The 21,549-nt window shown below is 45.9% G+C and overlaps 1 protein-coding gene across 1 annotated transcript in view; it reads right to left on the bottom strand.

The window, feature by feature from the left end:
• Positions 1 to 15,863, bottom strand: part of LOC129334502 (sperm flagellar protein 2-like) — a 71,408-nt gene extending 55,545 nt beyond the window's left edge. Inside the window, exons 1-7 of the mRNA XM_054986651.1 lie at positions 15,746 to 15,863; positions 14,624 to 14,791; positions 12,727 to 12,810; positions 10,352 to 10,488; positions 8,462 to 8,589; positions 7,942 to 8,080; positions 1,301 to 1,438 (exon numbers count right to left, since the gene is read on the bottom strand). Coding sequence (XP_054842626.1) covers positions 1,301 to 1,438; positions 7,942 to 8,080; positions 8,462 to 8,589; positions 10,352 to 10,488; positions 12,727 to 12,810; positions 14,624 to 14,791; positions 15,746 to 15,863 — 912 coding nt within the window. The remainder of the gene's footprint in view (positions 1 to 1,300; positions 1,439 to 7,941; positions 8,081 to 8,461; positions 8,590 to 10,351; positions 10,489 to 12,726; positions 12,811 to 14,623; positions 14,792 to 15,745) is intronic.
• Between the last annotated feature and the right edge of the window lie 5,686 nt (positions 15,864 to 21,549).

Genomic DNA, 21,549 nt, shown 5'->3' with positions numbered 1-21,549 from the left:
GGGTCCTACTAGCTGTGGCTTCCCTGCTGCTCTGCCAGGTTTCCTGTTTTGGAGGTGGTGCACAAGCTGAATCCCTGCCCAACAGCCCTCCCGTGCTCCAAGACTCTTTGCGGGTGTGAATCCACAGTTAGTTGCACATAAAAGCACAGGAAAGTCTATGAAAGACTGCAGGCAACCCAAAGACTCCGGATATGACTGAGACTTTCTGAAGAATTGAGAAGGCACGAGGACTGCTGTGTCTGTCATGGACTTGTCCATGGCTGTCCGGCAATTATTGACTGTGACTCAATAGCACAGTCACAACACAGCATAGCTATCTCATATATGGGCATCCTAAGCCTGAGGAGTAAGCAGAGCGAGGCCATGGTGATGAGGATATGATTGGACAGCTACATGCTACCTGTGTGCCACCCTGTGAGCATGTTGATCACCTGGAGTTTGAGCACTGATGGATAATCACTGATTATCCATCAGTGTGCAAACTCACATATCTGATATACTGCCCTTAAATCTTTCACAATGAGACTGTGTTTCTTCTCAGCTTTTTGAGCCAATACCAACAACATCCCAGTTTGGAAAAGGAAAACATGTGTGCAGGGATGTGCAAATCCCCTCGAGAAATCAGGGAACTAGACTCACAGGTTAGGTGAGAATGTACATCTGGATGCACTTCAGGATTGTGATGCGCATTCATGAATGAGGCATCCAATATGCCCTGGCACCACATAATGCAAACGGGAAGTAGGCACATTTCTATTTATATTCCAATGTGAATGGAACCAAACTATAACCTTAGGCTGTAGTGCACATTGTTGTGTGCAACTATGTTTGGACTGAGGCCCAGCTACAGAATAAGTCCAGTCAATGGGTAGCAACAAAGAACAAATGTATCCACTGGCCGCACATACCGTATCACCACTTAATGAAATTAGCTGAAGTTATTTTAATAATAACTGCTTATATACTGCTCTGCTAGACAGATTAGTGCCTCACCCACGGTGGTGAACAAAGTGTTATTATATAGCTGGGGAGCTGGGGCTGAGAAGAGTGGCTTACACAAGGCCACCTACTGAGCTCGTGGTGGCAGTCATGGGATTCAAACCAGTAGAGTGCTGATTCGCAGTCCAACCACTTAACCACTGTTGCTACAGCAGCTTACTTAGAGCTTCAGGACCGGGGTGCCCAATAAATCAAGGTTTCACAACATTCATCAACCTGAAGATCAGCCCTCTCATTTGGGCCACTGATATATATATATATATATATATATATATATATATATATTAATCTATTATCAGACCTGCATAAGTGAAAGGATGTGATTAATCAGGAGCCCCATCCGATCTGGCAACCAGCCGTTGTTCATGATATCGCTGCGCTCTTGCTCAGCTTCATCCCTTCTGTTTTCACATATATCCCACAGGCGATCTTTCAGGTCCTGAAAAACAATGGAACCAATACGTCAGAAGCGTCTCACCACAAAACAGATGAAGGACAGACGCCAGTGAGGAAACATTCTGGTTTTTAGGTCCAGTACACACAGAAGGCTCATTTATAGCAGCTGCTGGTCCTGGCAGCTGATGTGAGGCAGGAAGCAGTTGCAGAACTGCTCCCAGCAAGGAGATGCTAACACCTTCCCAACTCATCTTGCCAGGAGAACGCAGCCGTAGCTGTCTCTCCCAGAAGGACGTGTGGCAGCAGGCGCTCTCCAATGGCAACGGCCTGTGCCAACAGCCGCTCCAGATGCTAGGAGGGTTTGGGGCCTATTTGAAAGCTGCTGCGTGAATCAGAATTTATAGGAGCAGTTTTATCAGGGCTTCCAATGTAGGCACCTTGCATAATCGACAAGCATCCACTGTGGAAGAGAGGTGAAACTGTAAGGCTACTTATTGGCTGTGAACTAGAAACATTAATGCCTAATATGTATTAGAGATGCTGTCATTGTCTCCTGGACTATTCATTGCACAGAGAAGTTTAGACCACAGGAGAACAAGGGCTCTGCAGAAAGATGCCTGCAGAGCAAACAACTCTAGATAATTCTTCTGATACAGACCATGATATAAGGCAACAAGGCAAGGCAAAAATCTGCACATGGCTCATGACTGCTTCCCCAGAAATTCCTTGGGTTTTCACCGGGGCTGCCATCTTGCAAAAAGCCAGCTTTGGAAAGAGACTGCACCCATGTGAGGTGGGTCTGCTGCTATTCCTGGTTCTCTGTTCAAATGCAACTGCCTAATTCTGAAGTCCATTCACAAGGCTGGATTCCACCTAGATCTCTAACAAAGGGGTGACTACAAAAAGTCACCACATGGAGAGAAAATGAATAGTGGCCTTTGTTTATTGTGAGAACTCATTTTTGTCTGGTATAAGAGCAATGGGCTTATTCAGGGCTTTTTTTCTAGGAAAAGAGGAGGTGGAACTCTGTGGGTTGCCCTCGGAGAAAATGGTCACATGACTGGTGGCCCCGCCCCCTGATCTCCAGACAGAGGGGAGTTTAAATTGCCCTCTGAGCCACATGGCATGGAGGGCAATCTAAACTCCCCTCTGTCTGGAGATTAGGGGGCGGGGCCACCAGCCATGTGACTATTTTCAAGAGGTTCTGGAACTCCATTCCACCGCGTTCCTGCTGGAAAAAAAGCCCTGGGCTTATTCATTATCATCTATAGAATTTAGAAAGCATTACTGAAGGGTGGCTACCGACACCATTCACTGCTCTCGAGATTGCCTGCAGGTGGTTGGAAGTCCATTTCTCATGGATGATCAGGGGTGGTAACAAAAATTGGTGCACAGGCAGCTCAAGGTGCCTTGCCACCCCAATTGCCTTCCTCCTGTGTTACATTTGTTTGGTCAGACAGGTTCCAGAGGCGGCACTTTTGCAGCCTACTTTGGAGCTGGGATAGGTGACAGTAGTACAGGTGTAGGAGATGCATGCCACATCCCAGGCCACCACTGATTTGATGCCCCAGGCAGTTCCTTGGATCATTCAGGCAGTGAAGTGGCACCTGATTTGGTGCCATCTAGCCATAAGGACTTCAAATTAGGGAGCACACACAGGCAGTCTGTAACAATCCAAGAGGGGTTTCTATCTCTTACAATGAGTGATTCTGCACACGTTGGATAATGCACTTCCAATCCTCTTTATAGATCATTTGGAACGGATTTTTTCATGTGCGGAACAAAAAATCCACCTCAAACGATTGATAAAGTGCATTCAAAGGGCATTATCCAATGTGTGCGGAATCAGCCAATGTGAAAACTTTTCCTATTTGTCTCTTAATGTGTGAAAAGGCAGGGAAACCTCTTAACTGCACCTTGATTAAAATCTGGTTGAAATGTCAGTGGTCAGATAATATGGCCCCAGGGTGATATCTGGCTACTGAGCCATCCACATCTCCTATAGCATTTGACTGGGAAAAGGTCATGTCTTAATGGTAGAACAACTACTTTGCATGCTGAAGGTCCCATGTTCAATCTCCTGCATCGCCAGCTAAAAGACTCAGGTTGTAGGTGATGTGAAAGACCTCTGCGGAGAGATGCTGCAGGTCACAGTAATCCACATGGACCTTGATCGACCAATGTGACTCAGCAGAAGGTGGCTCCAAGTCTTTTTTAAATGGCTCTCAGCATCAATAGTTTATGCTAAGAAACAATGGCCGTTTTCGTACATCTTTAAAACAGCGCGATACTCATGGAAGGCTGCTGGCTTCCTCACACGATTTTTGATCCGTTTACAAAACGTCACAAAAGCGCCGTCATCACTGACTGCCTCCATTTTGTAAACGGATGGCATCAAAATCGCACGAAGGAGCCAGCAGCCTTCCGTGAGTATTCCACTATTTTAAAAACGTGTGAGAACGGCCCATAATAGAAAAAGCAGACACCCTACACCACAACATACAAGATTCTCCCCCTCAACAAGCTTTTCTCCCTAGGCCACCCAACGATCTGACTCACTTTGCTGCTAGAGAAGGAGGATATCATAAATTTCCCATCTCTAGTGACTTGAGCAGGTGTTGTGGTCAGTAGCCACATTAGCTATGTGCCTTCCAAGATAAGCTTTGTGTGTGCCATGCTGCAGGCAGGATTCTAGTCTTCTTCCCTCCCCCCCTCTCACTTTTGCCTTATGCTTAAGTTGGGTCGCTCTAAGTAGATACTACAAAGTGAGAGCCGAAGGGTTGATCTCCTGTTCTTCATACACAGGGCCAGCAAATGACACAAACAAATCACACTTCTTTAGGCAGCCATGTCTTAATTGTGATATACAACAGAACAAAGAATCTAGGAAGTGGCCAACCTGGACCTGAGATAAGATCATCTAAGTGATTTCCTAGCACCATCCAAACTAATTTTATGATGGGCTAAAGTTAACCAGCTTGGTCTTTGTTGTGAAGTAATAAGATGGCCTCTGAGCACATGGATTTTTCATATAGAAGAAATTCATCATTCCAGACACCGTCCAGCAAGGGACCTGGCCTGTTGTTGCCTCGTTTCCCGCTGCTTTTTCAAGAATGTGTCTGCAACTCCTTTCATATGAATACAGTTGTCATGTCCACTAGTTATATCACCCAAAGAGAAGTCTTTGGATGATATAACTAGTAATTAATATAAAAAATCAATTATGGGACAGATTTATAGAATTGTATATACTTAAGCATTATAATACGGATGGTCCTCTTATGACTATGTATGTGGAAGAATTCTGTTACTTGACTTGTGTATGAACAGGTATTGACAAGTGGCTATATTGTCTATTGATTTGTTTAAAAAGTAGATCTGAGAGTAAAGAACGCAAGCAGTTAGATTGTTACGGCGGTGTTTTTCTTTTTTCCCACTGGAGTGTTTGTCTGTAGAAGCAGAAAGGAGCAAGCGTCCAGTAGCACCTATAAGACTAACAAAATCTGTGGTAAGGTAGGAGCTTTTGTGAGTCACATCTCAGTTCTTCAGATACCGCTAGAATGTGAGTCCATCTGTCCTTATATCTTGGTGAGTGGATCGGTTTCAGATGCCGAATGACAATAGTAGGTCAGTGATGTCATTTACCTGCCATTGTCATCACTTTGTTCTTAACACAGCTGACATTTAAGTCCTCTTCTCTACAAAAGTTGCCTAGCTTTTGTAGCCACCTTCTAAGGCCAAAACTAGAGCGGTATCATTAGCATATAAAGGAGATGATATTTTGCAGAGGCCTAAAGAAGGTTTAAATATCAATTGAAAAGCAGTAGGACCAAAACACACCCCTGTTTTACCTCTCTGGTAACTGAGTTCTCCTCAGTTAGTGAGCCTGAGGTGCCCCCCCCATTTTAGCAGAGATGTTGGTGTGAAGTTCATGTAATAGAAACAGTAGGCATTTGTTGATGTTTGTACCTGCCAATTTCTGCCAAAGCCGTTTTCTATCAATTGAATCAAAGGGAGCTGTTAGGGTTTTTCTCGCTCCCTCCATCCTCCTGTGTGGGGGTGGGAGCAGGCCCCTTAACCAGGGCCATTTTTTTCTCCTAATCCACCATGGATCATGTCCCTGCCTATGACCCCCACTCTTCCAACCAGGGGTGTGCAGCCCAAAAAGATTTGGGTTTCCCACTTCGGGCACCACGGCCATTTGAGGGGCAGGAAGGGCTTTCTCTGCCTCCTCTGCTGCTCCGCAGCCCCGCGGGTAGCCCAAAGGGCTGGAGCCACTACTGCCGCCGACAAGGTAAGTCAGGGTGCGTGGGGTTGGGGGGCTGGGGTGATGTTCAAAGGGCCCCACCACGGCTTGCAAGCACCGGGGCCCTTTAAACTCAGCCCCGAAGCTTTCCGAAGCAGTACAAATGCTTCGGAAATTCCAAATCTTTATGGATTGGGTCCGATTTGGGGCATTTTTTCCTAATTGGATTCCCAAACCACACATGCCTACTTCCAGCTGAAAGTCTCCATTCATTAATTCCTCATAGAGCCAAGCTACAAGTGACGCCTTACACAGGTTGGACACTTGTCAGCTTCCCTCAAGTTTTGATGGGAAATGTAGGGGTCCTGGTCTTACAGCTTGGCTCTCCATTTAACTGAAGGTTACAGAAACCTCCACACACACCCAGGGGAGGGGAAGGGGGGCTCCTGGAAAGACCCTGACGCCTGCACTCCCCTCCCAACCTCATGTTCTCCCTCCTATAGACTGCTGCTCTGTAAAGTTCAATTAAATGGAGACCCAAGCTCCAAGACCAGGACGGTTACATTTCCCATCAAAACTTGAGGGAAGCTGACAAGTGTCCAACCTGTGCCAGGCGTCACATGTAGCTCAGCTGACTGACTGGCTGTCCTCTATGAGTGGACTGCATTTCCAGAACAAAATTATGATGCTGTCTTGTTCCCTTTCCTTGAATTTTTTCTCAACCTTTGTGTTAGAAGAGGCAGTCTTGACACTGTCCTTTTCCTCAGGTTTCAGAGGGGGACAAACCAGAGAGTTAGAAAGTTAGACGGGTCAGGGTGTCTGTTTATTGTTTACTGCTGTGACTGTCCTTTGATGTGTAGATTGCTAATCTCAGGACTTCCTCCTCATGACATCATTCTCTTCCTAGCTTTGTCATACTTCTCTCTCTTCTCTCCTTCTTGCACCATGGATGTAGGACTTCTCCTGCCGTCCATGTCCATCCTTAGACTAGATGGGATCTCTCCTCCTTTCCTATCAGATCTCTCCTCCTTTCCTATCAGAGTATGGAATTCCTATAATAAAGAACTCTTATTTCCTTTCTAAACATAAGCAAGTGTGCATCTGTTATTTTCTCTCACACACTCACACCAGCCAGCACATGAGCTCTAACCACCCATCATGTTTTCTCTGCTATTGATGCTGCTCTGCTAAAGTCCAGTTGTATTCCTCTAATAGCTTAGCTGGCCCAGTACAATGTTTTAATACTTTTCCATATAACATTTGACTCAACTATTATTCCAAAATGCAACAAAACTTTATGTAAGCTTTACGTACCTACATCCACTCCTTCCTGTCTTTCTCTAACATCTTTTATTGACTTATATCATTATTCCCTGTTTTCCTCCTTAATGGGGACCCAAAGTGGCTTATACCATCATTCTCCCTCCTCATATCAGCTCCTGTGGGTTAGGTTTGATTGAGAGTGAGTGACTGGCCCAAGGTCACCCAGCAGGCAGTAGGAATTCAAAGCTGGGTCTCCTAGATCCTAGTACAGCACTCTAACCACTACACAACACTGCATCTCATACACAACAGGCCGCCTCCTACTTCATGCCCTCTGTTGTTTTCTTCCTTGTTTATTTTAAATTGAAAGCTCTTTGGGACAGTGACCTGTATCCTTTTGCCTACATAACTCTGTAAAACATTATGAATATGGATGGTGCTGCACAAATCAGTCATGGTCATTGTACTCCTATATCCTACCTTTATGTTGTTCAATGTAAGTCCTAGAATTCAGCAATTCCTCAACCCCATACTGGATCCTTGCTGATACTATATCTTTGTAAACTTGTATACTGGATCCTTGCTAATACTATATCTTTGTAAACTTATATTCTTTTACCCCATGACATTGTTTATGGAAATGTTCTTGACACTGTATGGAAATGCCTGCCCTTGTCCTTGCCACTAATTGTACTAATCTCACACTATGTAATCCGCCTTCAGTCTTAGTGAGAAGGTGGAATATAAATAACATAAATAAAATAAAAATAAAAAAATAGAAGATGGTTATAGTAGTTTTATCCTTCTGGGGCTGGGAAGCATAGAATAAATATTTGCTGTCCTCTTGGGAGCTACCACGCTCTTCTTATTTGCAAGACACCATTCCTGGATGTTGTATGAGACAGAAGTCAACAGATCAGTTCCAAGATCAACATCCTAAAGATGTTGTTTTTCGTCTTGCCTCGATCCCATCTATTTTACAACAGTCCAGCAGCCAAAGTCACTCATCTGCTTTTTTTTTTTCAGTTTCCACTTACAGTAACTCTTTGGTGAAGCTCCTCTTTCGTTTCATCATCCTCCCACAGGTCATCAGCAACTGAGTTAAAGTCGGCTTGCCACTGAGTCACAAACTCCTGTTTGTGGTCAGGACGTTTCAAATATTCCTTGAAAGAATATCTAGTAAAGAAATGAAATCCAAAGAAGATCAGTGCTTCGTTTCGTTTTAAGAATCAAGAGAGCAGGAACAATGATAGTTCTTTATTCATAAAACCTGTTAAATTTGAATTATAGACTTGTTATGTGATATAATGGATTTACTTGTTTATATTTCTCCCGGTAGAGTTGTTGCTTGCTTGCTTTATACTGTACTAGAATCTTGTCGCTGAAGTACTCTGCTCAACTAATTGTGTATTAACGACTGTTGTTGCTCTTTTGCCTGAGCATTGTTATGTATAATGCCATCTTCTATCTATACATTTATTGTTGATCTTGTTACATGTTAAAATTTTAATAAAAAATATTTTTAAAAAATAAAAAATAAAACCTGTTAAAACTCACCTGATGTCTGACAGGTAGTGAATGGCGATGTACTGCTCAATCCTGAGTTGCCGAAGAATAGCTTTTATGCTACTCGCATAGGCTGCCTCTATGAGTTCCCAGCAAGGGACTAAGAATTCAGGCACTTCCTGTTGAGTTTTAAAAGACACGAAAGTTGTTGTGCATCTGCCAACTCATGAGAAGACTGGAGAAAAGGGATTGATAAAGGGGATAAAATGAAGTTATAACCCTCTATTCCACTCCTCTCTGTTCATCTCTCTCACTTCCACCTCTCCCCTATCTTCTAGACTGACTTTATTATGCTCAAAACAGCTTTCCTTTGGGCAAGACCAAGAGTCAGTTTGTTGTAATGGACAGAGTGCTAAGCTGGGACCTACATGAAATCCTCTGTCTGTTCCAAAATTCATCGGGACAGTTAATCTCTCCATCTGTTATGGGATGCTCTCCTTCATGTACTCCCTCCCTTCTTCTCCTTCTACCCCCTGAAGGCTTGAAAATAATGACTTCTGATGTAGCACAAACTACAGTTTGCTGCTACATCCAAACTGGCAACCTATACTCTATGCTTGCCCTCCAAACCAGGATTGGTGATTTCTAGGAGGACTTAAATCCAGATCATAGTTTGTTTGGTCTGGATGTAACAGCAAAGCCATCAATTGATTCCTCATGTGCAAGGGGATGAAGGAAGGAATACACAAGCACAGGGTTCAATCACATAGTGCCAAACAGTGGTTTGGTGTTACGACTGAATTACACCCATCTTTCAGCCTAACCTACTTCTCAGGATTATTGTAAAAACGAATGTATACTTTCTTGAACTCCTTGGAGGAAGGGTGTGATACAAATATGATATGCATTTTTTAAAAACAAGGTAATCCCAAAGGTCACCACATACTGATATAATCAAGAAAATACTAGCTGTAGTTATTCCCATTAGGGCATTTTCAAACATAAAACCCCTGCTTGGTTATTGTAGTTTGGGTGCTCTGATCTCACATAATGGGAGAGCACGCTACCCAGGATCCTTCCGATATATATCATCACCATTTTGTGTTAAAAGGGCAATGAACTAGATTGTTCAATTCTGCCAGAGCAATGAGACATGGCTTTAGCTTTATATCTGTTGCAAACAATTATGTTTAAGGCATACCTAAGCACTTTTTTAAGTAAAAGATGAAGTACAGGTCCAGTTGTTGATGTTGTGACTTACATGATGTGTCTCTTAAACATATGCTTTGGTCAGCTATTCAGTCCTTTGGGGAGCAAGTCATTACTCATATTTATATTAGAATACTCATTTATTTTTCAGGATGTTTATGTACGTTTAAATAATTATTTGTCTGTATCATGGAACATAACCAGTGTTGGAAATGGACCCTCCCTACCCTTAACAGTCACTAAAAAAACTTGTATCACAGCACCGGAAAGACAAAAGCCCGCTTCTCATAACTCACTGGACTGAGGACCTTATAAACTTATCAACTTTTGAATATATCACACAGAGATGACAACTGGACTTATTTTTATATATTTGGAGACCTTTTATAGAAGCTTATGTATGAGATTCCCCCGTATGGTTTTATTTTTGTTGTTGTTTTCTCTTTTCTTCTTTTTTTGTTTTGCACAAATAAATACAAAATTAAATATAAGATAGGTTTATAACGGAGGGGAAGGGCTGTGGCTCAGCGACAGAGCACCTGCTTGGCGTGCAGAGGGTCTCAGGTTCAATTCCCCGCATCTCCTGTTAAAAGGTTTGGCAGCAGGTGATGTGAAAGACCCTCTTTCTGAGACCCCAGAGAGCTGCTGCCAGATAGTCCAATGGTCTGATTCAGCACAGGGCAGCTGTATGTGTTCAAATGTGTAAAATAAGTAATTTGAAAACCGCCATACGGGTGGGAGTGGATCATCGACATAAACCCATTCATCTGATCCTGGTTTAATTGGAGGTGGTTCTATAGAAGCAGGAGGTGATAATTCTTCAGGGGGTGGTGGTGCTGCTCTCCCTGGCGATTTTCCTCGTGGAGTACCTTAAATATGAATGGATCATTAATATACGGGAAAAATGCGTCTCCTAAGAATTGATAAATAACTTGCAAGTGACAAAACCTGGCTATTTTGTTCGGACACCCTTTGTCAATATGACAGCAGCTATGTATAGGTCACATTTACTTTAATGGATTTACAAAATTAAAAACGTAGAGATGCATTGTAAGCATTTTACATACACATAAACAAACAGGCACACAGCATCACAGAGTCAACTGTCCAACATATAACCCAGCTAAACCAGAATGCTTGAATGTAAGTGCTGAAATACGCTGGCTTAATTCTAGGGATTAGCTCCCTTCTCATTCCATGGCTGTCAATGTATTTAGAAGGGTATAAACTTTCCTTAGGATTGCACTATTAATTTGTTTATTTTCTCTTGTATTTTTGTCAACCGTTTTGGTTCTCTGCTTTCTATAGTTGGTTCTATAAATTTGTTTGTCAGTGTGTACTCATGGTTAACAGCATTTGCATTGTCACCTCCCAGCCCACCTGACTCCAATGGGCTGCACAGGTCTTCTTCAGCCCATTGGAACTCAGGTGGCACGAGTGGGAAGGAAGGCAGAATGCTCCATCTACACTTGGACTGCTGCTGTCCAGAGCTGGTGGAAGCTATGGGAGCAAGCACGTTCCCTCCGCCCTCCACCTGTGCTACTGCCCCCTGACTCAAAGAGGGACCAGCAACAATGGCACAACTAAAGAGGGTGTGCCTGCTTGTATATGTTCCCACCTCTTGGGATAGTACAACGTTGAACTAGCACTGCTTCCTCCTTCACTTTCCAACCATGCAATGACCTGCAAAGGCTAGGTTGCCCTTGTACACCTCTTACCATATAAAGCATAGATCTTTACTGTAAGCTTGCACTTGAGCTTTTTACTCCCCCACTCACCTCCCTATACCACTGCTATTCCATTCCTCACACTTGCACAACTTGAAAGTCAACAAACCAAATGCCATGGCATGCTCACCATGAACTGTGAATGGCCAGGCGCTTGACAATTTCTCTTTCTGTAGGTCCAAGAAGGAGGTTTTCTAAGCGTTTGGCATGGTAGAACATACCTGGACCTTTCCATCTTTGCCTTTGCCAACTCCACTCTGCTCTTCTATCCAACCACCCAGACTCCTCCAGCCACTTCTCCTGGCTGCTGTCCCTTTTTCAAGGGTTACTTTCTCCAAAACAGCCTGGAATTTGCAGTACAGCTTTCCTGTTCCCCCCTCTCCCTTATACACATTACCATTTTGTTGCCAAAGAAATGTAATGTTCAGTATACTTGTTCTGGTTCACAAACAATGCACAAGTGAGTGCTGGAATTGACTGCATCAGCTCATAGACAGAATGGAATAATTCATCTAGCATCTTCTTGGCAAATGGTTTTTGTAAACTGGCTCTTAGGCTATTCTCATAAAATGCCCTTGAATCTTGCAAACACGAGTCATACAAGACAGAAAGCAAAAGAGTCCAGTGTCTGAATCACCAAGTTGAACACAGCCCACACCAGCCTGCTTTTTGACTCTTGCCTTCTTCTGCAGCTCCAGAAGAGGAGAGAAGAATGGACGTGATGGTGGGTGATGAGGTGCATGGTTAGCGTTGGCAACCAGTAAGGTTGCCAACACCACCTTGGAAAATTCCTGAAGATTTGGGGGTAGTGCCTAAGGAGTTTGGAGTTTGGGGAGGGAGCTCATTAGAGAGGTGACGCCATACAGTAATTTATAGTTATGTCATTTCCTCCAGAAGAACTGGTCTTTATAGTTTGGAGATAATTCCAGAGGGATTCCACGCTCCATATAGAAGCTGGCAACCCTAAACTAGAGAACTGCATTTGGCCTCACAGCTTACATGTGGTGCAGACTCCTTCTAGTCAATTACAGCTGATCTCCAGAATACAGAGATCAGTTCCTCTAGAGGACATAACAGCTTCAGAAGGTGGATTCTATGCGTATTCCTGACGAGCTCCCTCCCCTCCCAAACTCTGCTATTCCCAGGCCCCACCTCCTAACCCCCAGGAATCAACCAAGCCAGAGTTGGTAACCCTACTTAGGCTTTGCTTGTGAGGTAGCTGTTGCTCCCCTTTTTTCAACCAAACTATTCTCTTTCAAATGGAAACATGTCATTATTGTTTTTAAAAGGAAAGTTTTAAGATGAAAGTGAAAGCTATGCCCGTTTGTGGCTATGAGCCAAACAGCATTACAAAAAACAATAAATAAAATGGTGCTTTACCTGGCTTGCTTCCTGTTTCTTTTCCTTTGGCTGCTTCATCTTTCTTTCTTTTTTTACCTTTAGGAGATGGTGATGGAGGAGATTCTGCAGGGGGTGTAATGCATTGTGGCTAAATGCTGTGGCTCAGATTAGCTCAGATGACTTATTACCTGTAACTAGTTCTTTTTCTAAGGAGCTAAGGGAAGCTTAGATAGCATTATCTCATTTTCCCTCAAAACAATCCCCAGCTCATTAGTGGGAGAAAGCAGGCTGGCAAAATGGGGGGGGGGGTAGGTCACATGATCATCATCTCCAGCCAATGACATCACTTCCAGCATGCCCTGAAATCATTGTCATGCTGGATCCAATTCTTTAACACACAGCCCAAAACATAGCATGTTTGGTCAAAAATACTACATTTTTGGCCAAGCACTGAAGAACTGGCCCCAGCACAATGCTGTTGTTTCCAGGTCGTACCGGAAGTGACATCATCTGCTGGGGATGACAGTTGTGCACATGCGCCCTAAGTTCCTGTCACCCACTCTCCGTCCATTGCCATAGGGGACCTGGCAACTCTACTGAGCTGGGATTGGAAATGATCTTTTGGGGGTACACCCAGACACACTTAATTCAGCGGTAAACTTACTGAGGAAGTACATTCACTGCATCTGTGATGTGTGTAACACTTCCTCCACCCATTAAAATTTAGAAGGAAACTTTTCCCCAGTTTCAACAAAGGTTTCTACAGCACAGATTGGGCCACTCCTATGTCTGCCATAAAACTACTCCCTCCACATTAAGAGCAGGGAAGTACATATTGGCTGGCCCTCATGTTGTTCACAAGCTGTCTTACACTGACTTCAAAGATTAGCTTTCAAAACCTGGCACAATTAGAGATAATAGCATAATAATATTTGATTTATATACTTCCCTTCAGGACAACTTATCACCCACTTAGAGTGGTTTACAAAGTGTGTTATTATTATCCTCGTGACAATCACCCTGTGAGGTGGATGAGGCTGAGGGAGCTCTGAGTAGCTGTGACTGACCCAAGGTCACCCAGCTGGCTTCAAGCGGAGGAGTGGGGAATCAAACCCAGATCTTTAGATTAGAGCTGCCACTCTTAACCACTACTCCAAACTGTCTCTGAAACAATCTACAATGAAACTGGAAGACAACTGTGAGCTTCCTTCTTAGCCAGAATTTACTGATGACATTTTGAAGGAAGCCAAAAAAGTTTTCATGGGTAAAAACAAAAAGTTTTAATGTGAATGGCAACAAGGAGTAAAAGGAAATGGGTGCATAGTACAATAGAATGGTTCAGGAGGGTGCTTTTATAAGGTAATAGGACTGTAGTCTATTGCTGTGTTTATTGTATGGTTCTTGCTTTTACCGCATAGTCTTCTACTTTGGTAATCCATTTTCTGCACTGTTTATCGTATATTGTGGGTTAATATGGGATGGTTCTTTTGTTTCTGTTTTTGGCCTGCATTGTCTTCCAGTTTTGCAATCCTAATCCTACTGCCTTTTCATTGGATGTCTTATGCTGTCTAACTGTGCTATTTTTATATTTTGTACAAATTTTTCTTTTCCCTCTAAAACAGGAGTGCGGGGACCTAATTCAGATTGGGACCAGAGTGCTAAGGGAAGGGATTTAAGTCTTCCCTACACCATTTTCCCAATCTGAAATGGCCCTGGGGTGTCACTATTTGAGCAGCTCAGGAAATATACAGGTTCCCATACAAGAAGTGAGGAATTTCTGGTAAAGCCAAGAGCTTTGATAAGCCTGTCAATATTTCTCAGGGAGTAGGATGGACATGATTGTTAAGAATCAAAAGAATACATTACGATTTGTCACATAAAAGGACAAGAACTGTCATTAAACATATAGTTCATGCGCAATTTACACTTCACCAACCTTTAGATGCTTTGGCCTCTAGAGGTTCTGGCTCTGGAAGATCTGGAGAGGAAACATCTGTCAGTTCCTCCACTTTTGCTTCTACTACAGCCAGCACCACTTCTTGGGGGAAAGGAGTAAGACTCTCTTGTGCTTTTCGTTCAGCTTCTTTCCTTTCCTGTTCTTTCCCTGCATGACAAAATCCACAGCAAAACATATTAACTGAAAGAAGTCCATCTATATCTACATCTTACAGACATCTATCATGCACCTGCGATGGACATACAAATTCCTGACGGAGCAAGCGTAGAAAAGAACAACACACAATGGGTTGGATGGGAAGGACTACACAGAAAACTGTGCTCCTGGAACCTTCACCTTCCTACTCTGCAGTGCACCCTTCTGTTCAGGGATGAGGCAGGTCAGAGGAAAAGCATGGGTGCAACGTGGGGACTGGCAAAATTCACTTGCTCTGACCTGCCTTTCTACTCACAGAAGAAACACTGGGATACAACCTGTGCTGTTAGCCACAGCTTAGAAGCTTGTATTAGCTCTATAGCTTAGAAGCTTGTATGAGATCTATCAGAAATATGTGTGGCCTCTTTAAGGCTTTGAATGATGGGAATTGTAGTTTACACTGCCACCAACAAGACGAGGGATATTTGAAGCCTTAATGACCTTGTTCCTGTTTTTAGTGTAATGTTTTTACAACCTCTCTTCCTCCCTTTGTCTGTACTGAGCATCTCCCACGAGGAAAGGGGGGAAATGACTGCGTTTACCACGCGATCATCTTGAATAAACTACTGCTATAAGACACAAGAAGCATCCGTCTCTTGGCTGAACTGTGAGTTAGTTCTGGGTCAGTGGGAATGGAATCCCTTGGGTCAGCGGTAGCTGAAGAGGAGTGGTAACCTGGAACTCCAGGATAGTAAACGCAATCAAAGCTTCTCTCCCTTCTCCTAACGAGGAGAAGTGCAAAGGGATGGAATTTTAGAATTCTCCACCCACCGCAGATTAAGTCAGCATGTTCTCTGCTCTGGCATCAGAAAGCATCACGAGAAGCTCCCAAAAGTAAAAGGGGACGGAAACTAATATATCCCCCAGGGACCGGGAGGGAAAATGTGCGTCGGCGTTGCATGCTACCTTCATCCACATCGTTTTGCTTCACTGCCAGTAAAAGGGACGGAGGAATCCGTTCCCAGCAGAAAGTAACTGCTAATGATTGCCTTGTAAAGTTTGTCTGTGATGCAAATTGCTCCATTTACTAACCGCTCAGCACAACTCAAGAGCCACTGCCGGGCTGCAAGCCCTTTCCCCCTCACCCAGCGGCGTAAAAGTGCCAAGGATTGAAGTCTTTAGAGATATCTCCTAGCAGCACAGATCCCTCCGAAGCCTAGAGCCAGACAGGAAAATTGTGCAGCTTACAGATACCTAAAGGATAACCAATCTAATACTTGTTGCTGAAGAAGAAAGGGAGAGGAAGCTGGCTTAAAGCAGGAGACTGAAGGGTTAAAGAGCGCACAGCGACATCTAGTGGTCAGTTCATGTTACTACAGTGAATTTCCACCCAGAGCAGCAGACAAGCCGAAGCTAGACAGGCAGCTGCAGCACCGTCACAGCACCACTAGTGGATCCAAGGCGACATTGCAATGGGAAATTCTTCTGAGAATCCATCAGATAATGTCCCTAACCCCAACCAAATGGCGCAAGATGAGCAAGAAGCAGAGCCTGCTCTTGGTTCACGAAACAGAGCCTTGACAGCTAAAATGCATGAACACTTGTGTGCAATGAAGGCAGAAAGATATAAGAAGGCAGAGACGGAATGGATCAAGCTAAAGAAAGAGCTGGATAGCCTAACAGACGTCTGTGAGCCAGAGGACCTGTCCTCTACCCGGGCACGTCTGCTGTATCGTATAGCCAAATGGGCTTCTAACAATGAATTCATTGTTAGCACCTTGAAGAGGTTGGACACGGAAGAAGCACGGGAAGAGCAGCTACACTTTGAGGCCAAGGTTGATGAACGAGAGCGACTTGTGAACTCCTGCATTGATGACCTGGAATTGCGCATCAAGGCAGAACATTTGAAGCTCCTAGATGCAACCGATGAGGATCCCCAAGAGACAGCAGCTCCGGAGCGGAATCTGCCTCCTCAGACCAGTCTTCCAAGCCCCACCACATCTTCAAAGCCCAAGGAGGACCCTAGCTGCAAATCACCTAGGGCCCCATCCTCTACATCCTCTTCTTCCTGTCACAGCCGCTTATCGCGAAAGTCAACTGAGGCAGCCAGAATGCAGGCTGAAATGGCTGTCATGGAGATGGAGCTTGAATTCACCAAGAAGCAGCAGGCTCTTAAGACACAGCTGGCTACACTTGAGAAGGAGATCGAATTGAACAAGATGCGGGTCCGAGCTAAACTCCTGAATGGTGGTCCACTGGAAGCAGAGTCCAGTCTCGCTGCGCTGGAGGTGGAAGATGCGTCCCATCGAGTCCTGTCCTACGTGAAGGACCACGCGCACCCACGCGAATGCAGGCCGCTCAACCCCACTGCTCCAGTTTTCTTCCCACGCAGACTGATGGCAGCGCGTCAGCCTATGCCCAGATCGCCTCTGTCCTTCACTCCTGTCCCTAGGAACCGAGATCCAGCGCGACATCCGCCTCTGTCCTTCACTCCTGTCCCTAGGAACCGAGATCCAGTGCAACATCAGGAACCTAAGGTTAGTGAGGTGCCTCGGAGAACCAAAAGGGACCTCATGGACCGTGGTGTGCAGAAGTTCTCGGATTGCCCAGAGGACTACATGATCTGGAGGGCATCTTTCCAGGCAGCAATCAGGGACATGATGCTTCAGGCCGATGAAGAAATCACCCTCCTGACCGCATGGCTGGGACCTGAATCTGCTGCACAGGCAAGTCGCATTTACAACGCATACATCGAAGACCCCTGGACAGCCCTTGACTTGATCTGGGAACGTCTTGATGAGCGCTATGGAACATCTTGGCAAATCGAAACCTCATTCCTGTTGAAACTGAAGAAGTTTCCCAAGATACCCGCCTCTAACCCTCGTAAGTTATGGGACCTGGCTGATCTCCTTGTGGAGCTAAGGAATGCCATGCGCAACCCAGCTTTACCAGGGCTGGCAACTCTTGATCAGCATTTAACACAGAGGGAAATCACGGAAAAGTTACCAGCTCCACTACAAGACAGATGGGGCGACGAAGTTTATGCCTATAAGGCTGAAAATGAAGGGCAGTATCCTCCTTTCTCACTCCTGGTGGACTTTGTTTGCTGGCTGGCTAGGTCACGTAATGATCCACAGTGCGGATATGCCGTGCGCACTTCTGAATCCCGCATCGAGAAGGCACCTCTACGAGACAACAAGCCTAAGGCAGCGGTCTCCGTGCTGAAGACGGGAGTCTCAAGCGCTGCAGCAAAATCCTACCCTGGGAAGAAACTAGCTCACCAGTCACATGCTCAGGAACCACCTGCACAGCAGTACTATTGTCCACTTCACAAGTACAAACACCCGGCGAATAGATGTAAGTCTTTCAGAGAGATGCCTCTGGTGGCACGGACGGCCCTGTTAAAACAGCACAAAGTGTGCCCCAAGTGTTGCAAGACTCGGGATCACACAGCTACAGATTGCAAGGCCAGCGTCAAGTGTTATGTATGCAGTAGTGACGCGCACCCGACTGCCATGCATCCAGATCCTGACCTGGAAGCGGCGCCCACATCTACAGCCACAAGCCAAGAGGACACATCGGGCCAAGACAAGGTCGTCGCAGCCCACTGTACTCAAGTTTGCGGCAATGGGAAAAGCGACCGCTCCTGCCATCACATATGTCTCGCCAAGGTCTACCCTGCTGGTCACCCGGAATTGGCCCAGAAGATGTACGTAGTCTTAGATGGTCAAAGCAACCGGTCCTTAGCCAGCCCGGAGTTCTTTGAGCTCTTCAATTTACAGGGAGACGAAACTCCATATATCCTCAGGACGTGCGCTGGGGTCCAGCGCACGGCGGGGAGGACAGCTATCGGGTTTCAGATCGAACCACTCAATGGCGGCAACCAGTTCTCCCTACCAACATTGTTAGAATGTGATGCCCTACCCGGCGATCGCGACCAGATACCGACACCAGAGGTGGCAATCCATCATCCCCATCTACGACCGATTGCAGATCAAATTCCTGCCCTAGATCCAGATGCACAAATCATGCTTCTGCTCGGAATAGATGTCTCTGATCTTTTGGCCTGCCATGAGCTGCTCATGGGACCCCCTGGCACTCCACACGCCCAGAGGTATGATCTGGGGTGGGTCATCATAGGGAATATCTGTATTGATCGTCTGCAGATGCCAAGCCAGGTGAGTGTCTTTGCCACAACTGTCCTAGATAATGGGAGAGCCTCACACTTGAAACCATGTCCAGAACACTTCACGCTGACTGAACAGGACTATGACTTAGGAGCTACAGTGTTCCAGACAACCAAAGAGGACAACATGCTCGCCCCATCTAGAGAAGACAAGCAATTCCTGCAGTTAATGGGAAGGGAACTTCAGCAAGACGACTCCGGGAGTTGGATCGCCCCACTTCCTTTCCGCACGCCTAGACAGCAACTACCCAACAACCATGAACAAGCCTTATCTCGACTCAATACCTTGCGCAGAACCCTGGCAAGAAAGCCCGAGATGAAAGTCCATTTCGTGGAATTCATGGACAAGATGCTGCAGAATAACCATGCAGAAATTGCACCTCCACTACGAGAGGGAGAAGAATGTTGGTACCTGCCATTCTTTGGGGTGTACCATCCCCAAAAGCCTGGCCAGATCAGAGTGGTCTTCGATTCCAGTGCCCAATACCGGGGCTTCTCGTTGAACAAGGCCCTCCTAACTGGACCAGACCTGACCAACAGCCTACTTGGCGTACTCATCCGCTTCAGGAAAGAAGCCGTAGCTGTCATGGCAGACATCCAGCAGATGTTCTACTCCTTCCTTGTCAGAGAGGACCACCGCAATTACCTACGATTCTTATGGTTTAGTGACGAGCAACACAGCCAGACCGTCACAGAATATCGCATGAGAGTCCACGTGTTTGGCAACGGACCATCCCCAGCAATTGCTAACTATGGGTTGCATCAAACTGCACGCATAGGAGAAGGGAGGTATGGCCCAGACGCAAGGCGATTTGTGGAACGGGACTTCTACGTGGATGATGGGCTGAAGTCCTTGCCCACTCCAGAGGAAGCTGTGGACCTGCTAAAGAGAACGCAACAAATGCTGGCTGCAGCTAACCTAAGGCTGCACAAAATTGCATCCAACAGCACGAAGGTGTTAGAGGCATTTGCTCCGGAAGACCACGCCAAGGGGTTACAGGATCTGGACTTGGGTGGTGATGCTCCCCTCCTCCAACGCAGCCTTGGACTGAGTTGGGACCTGAAGAAGGACACCTTTGCCTTCCGAGCACCAGCCCAAGAGAAGCAGTTCACACGACGAGGAGTCCTGTCGGCAGTAAACAGCCTATTCGATCCCTTGGGGTTTGCTGCACCAGTGACCATCCAAGGGAAGCATCTCTTACGTACTCTCTCCCTAGGTACCAAAGACTGGGATGAGCCTCTTCCCCCTGACCAAAGGAAGGAATGGGAGGCCTGGAGAGACTCGCTCAGCTGCCTGCAAGCCATCCACATACCACGCACCTACGTGTCAGTATCACCTGTCGCCGCCTCACGCAGAGAGCTGCACGTCTTCTCAGATGCGTCAACGAAGGCTATCGCAGCCGTAGCATATCTACAGGTTGTCGGTGGGGAGAACCACATCCACGTGGGTTTTGTCCTGGGAAAGGCCAAGCTAGCCCCTCAACAGGGACACACCATTCCACGCTTGGAACTATGCGGTGCTGTGCTGGCTGTAGAGCTTGCAGAAACAATAGAGAGAGAACTGGACCTTACGTTTGATAATACTACCTTTTACACGGACAGCAAAGTAGTGCTCGGATACATACACAATCAAAGCCGTCGGTTCTATGTGTATGTTAGCAACCGAGTAGAACGCATCCGGCAATTTTCACGCCCTGACCAGTGGCGACATGTCCCTACGGATCAGAATCCGGCAGATCATGCAACGCGGTCTATTCCTGCCTCTCAGCTGGCTGGGTCCTCCTGGCTAAAGGGACCTGACTTCCTCCTGCATCCAGACAACTTGTTATGGCACGAGGAGGAACACTATGAGCTCTTAGACCCAGACCACGACAAGGAGGTACGGCCTCAAGTCACTTGCATGAAAGTGGAAATACAGACCAGCTGCTACCTGGAAGCACGGCGATTCGAACGCTTCTCCAAATGGACGCCACTTGTACTAGGGGTGGCACGCCTCATCCACTTCACTCGTCGCTGGAACAAAGATCCGACCCTACCAGAAGCGCAACGCAGGGCAGAAATCCTGATCCTCCAGAGTGTACAACACGAGTTCTACTTGGAAGAACTTGACAGTACCAAAAAGGAATTACCTATACCCAAGAACAGCACGCTACTCAAGCTGAACCCCTACCTTGATGATGATGGTCTGCTTCGGGTAGGAGGACGCCTCAGGGCGGCTGATGTGGCCCCCACAGTAGCGAATCCAATCATCCTTCCAGCTCGACATCATGTGACTGTCCTCTTGGTGCGACACCACCACGAGCGGGTACATCACCAAGGACGCCACTTCACAGAGGGAGCCATCAGAGCAGCAGGTCTATGGATCGTAGGAGCAAAGAGATGTATTGCCACAGTCCTACAGGCCTGTGTACAATGTCGGAAACTCAAGGGTCCCCATCAACAACAGAAGATGGCTGACCTGCCACCAGAACGACTCAGTACCGAGCCCCCTTTCACCAATGTTGGGCTTGACGTGTTTGGACCCTGGAATGTGGTGACGCGCAAAACCAGGGGAGGACAGGCCAACAGCAAACGATGGGCAGTG

Source organism: Eublepharis macularius, chromosome 8 (assembly GCF_028583425.1).
Source record: "Eublepharis macularius isolate TG4126 chromosome 8, MPM_Emac_v1.0, whole genome shotgun sequence".
Classification (NCBI taxonomy): domain Eukaryota; kingdom Metazoa; phylum Chordata; class Lepidosauria; order Squamata; family Eublepharidae; genus Eublepharis; species Eublepharis macularius.
Note: the sequence above shows the minus strand (reverse complement) of the source record. Positions and strands in the feature narration are given on the sequence as shown.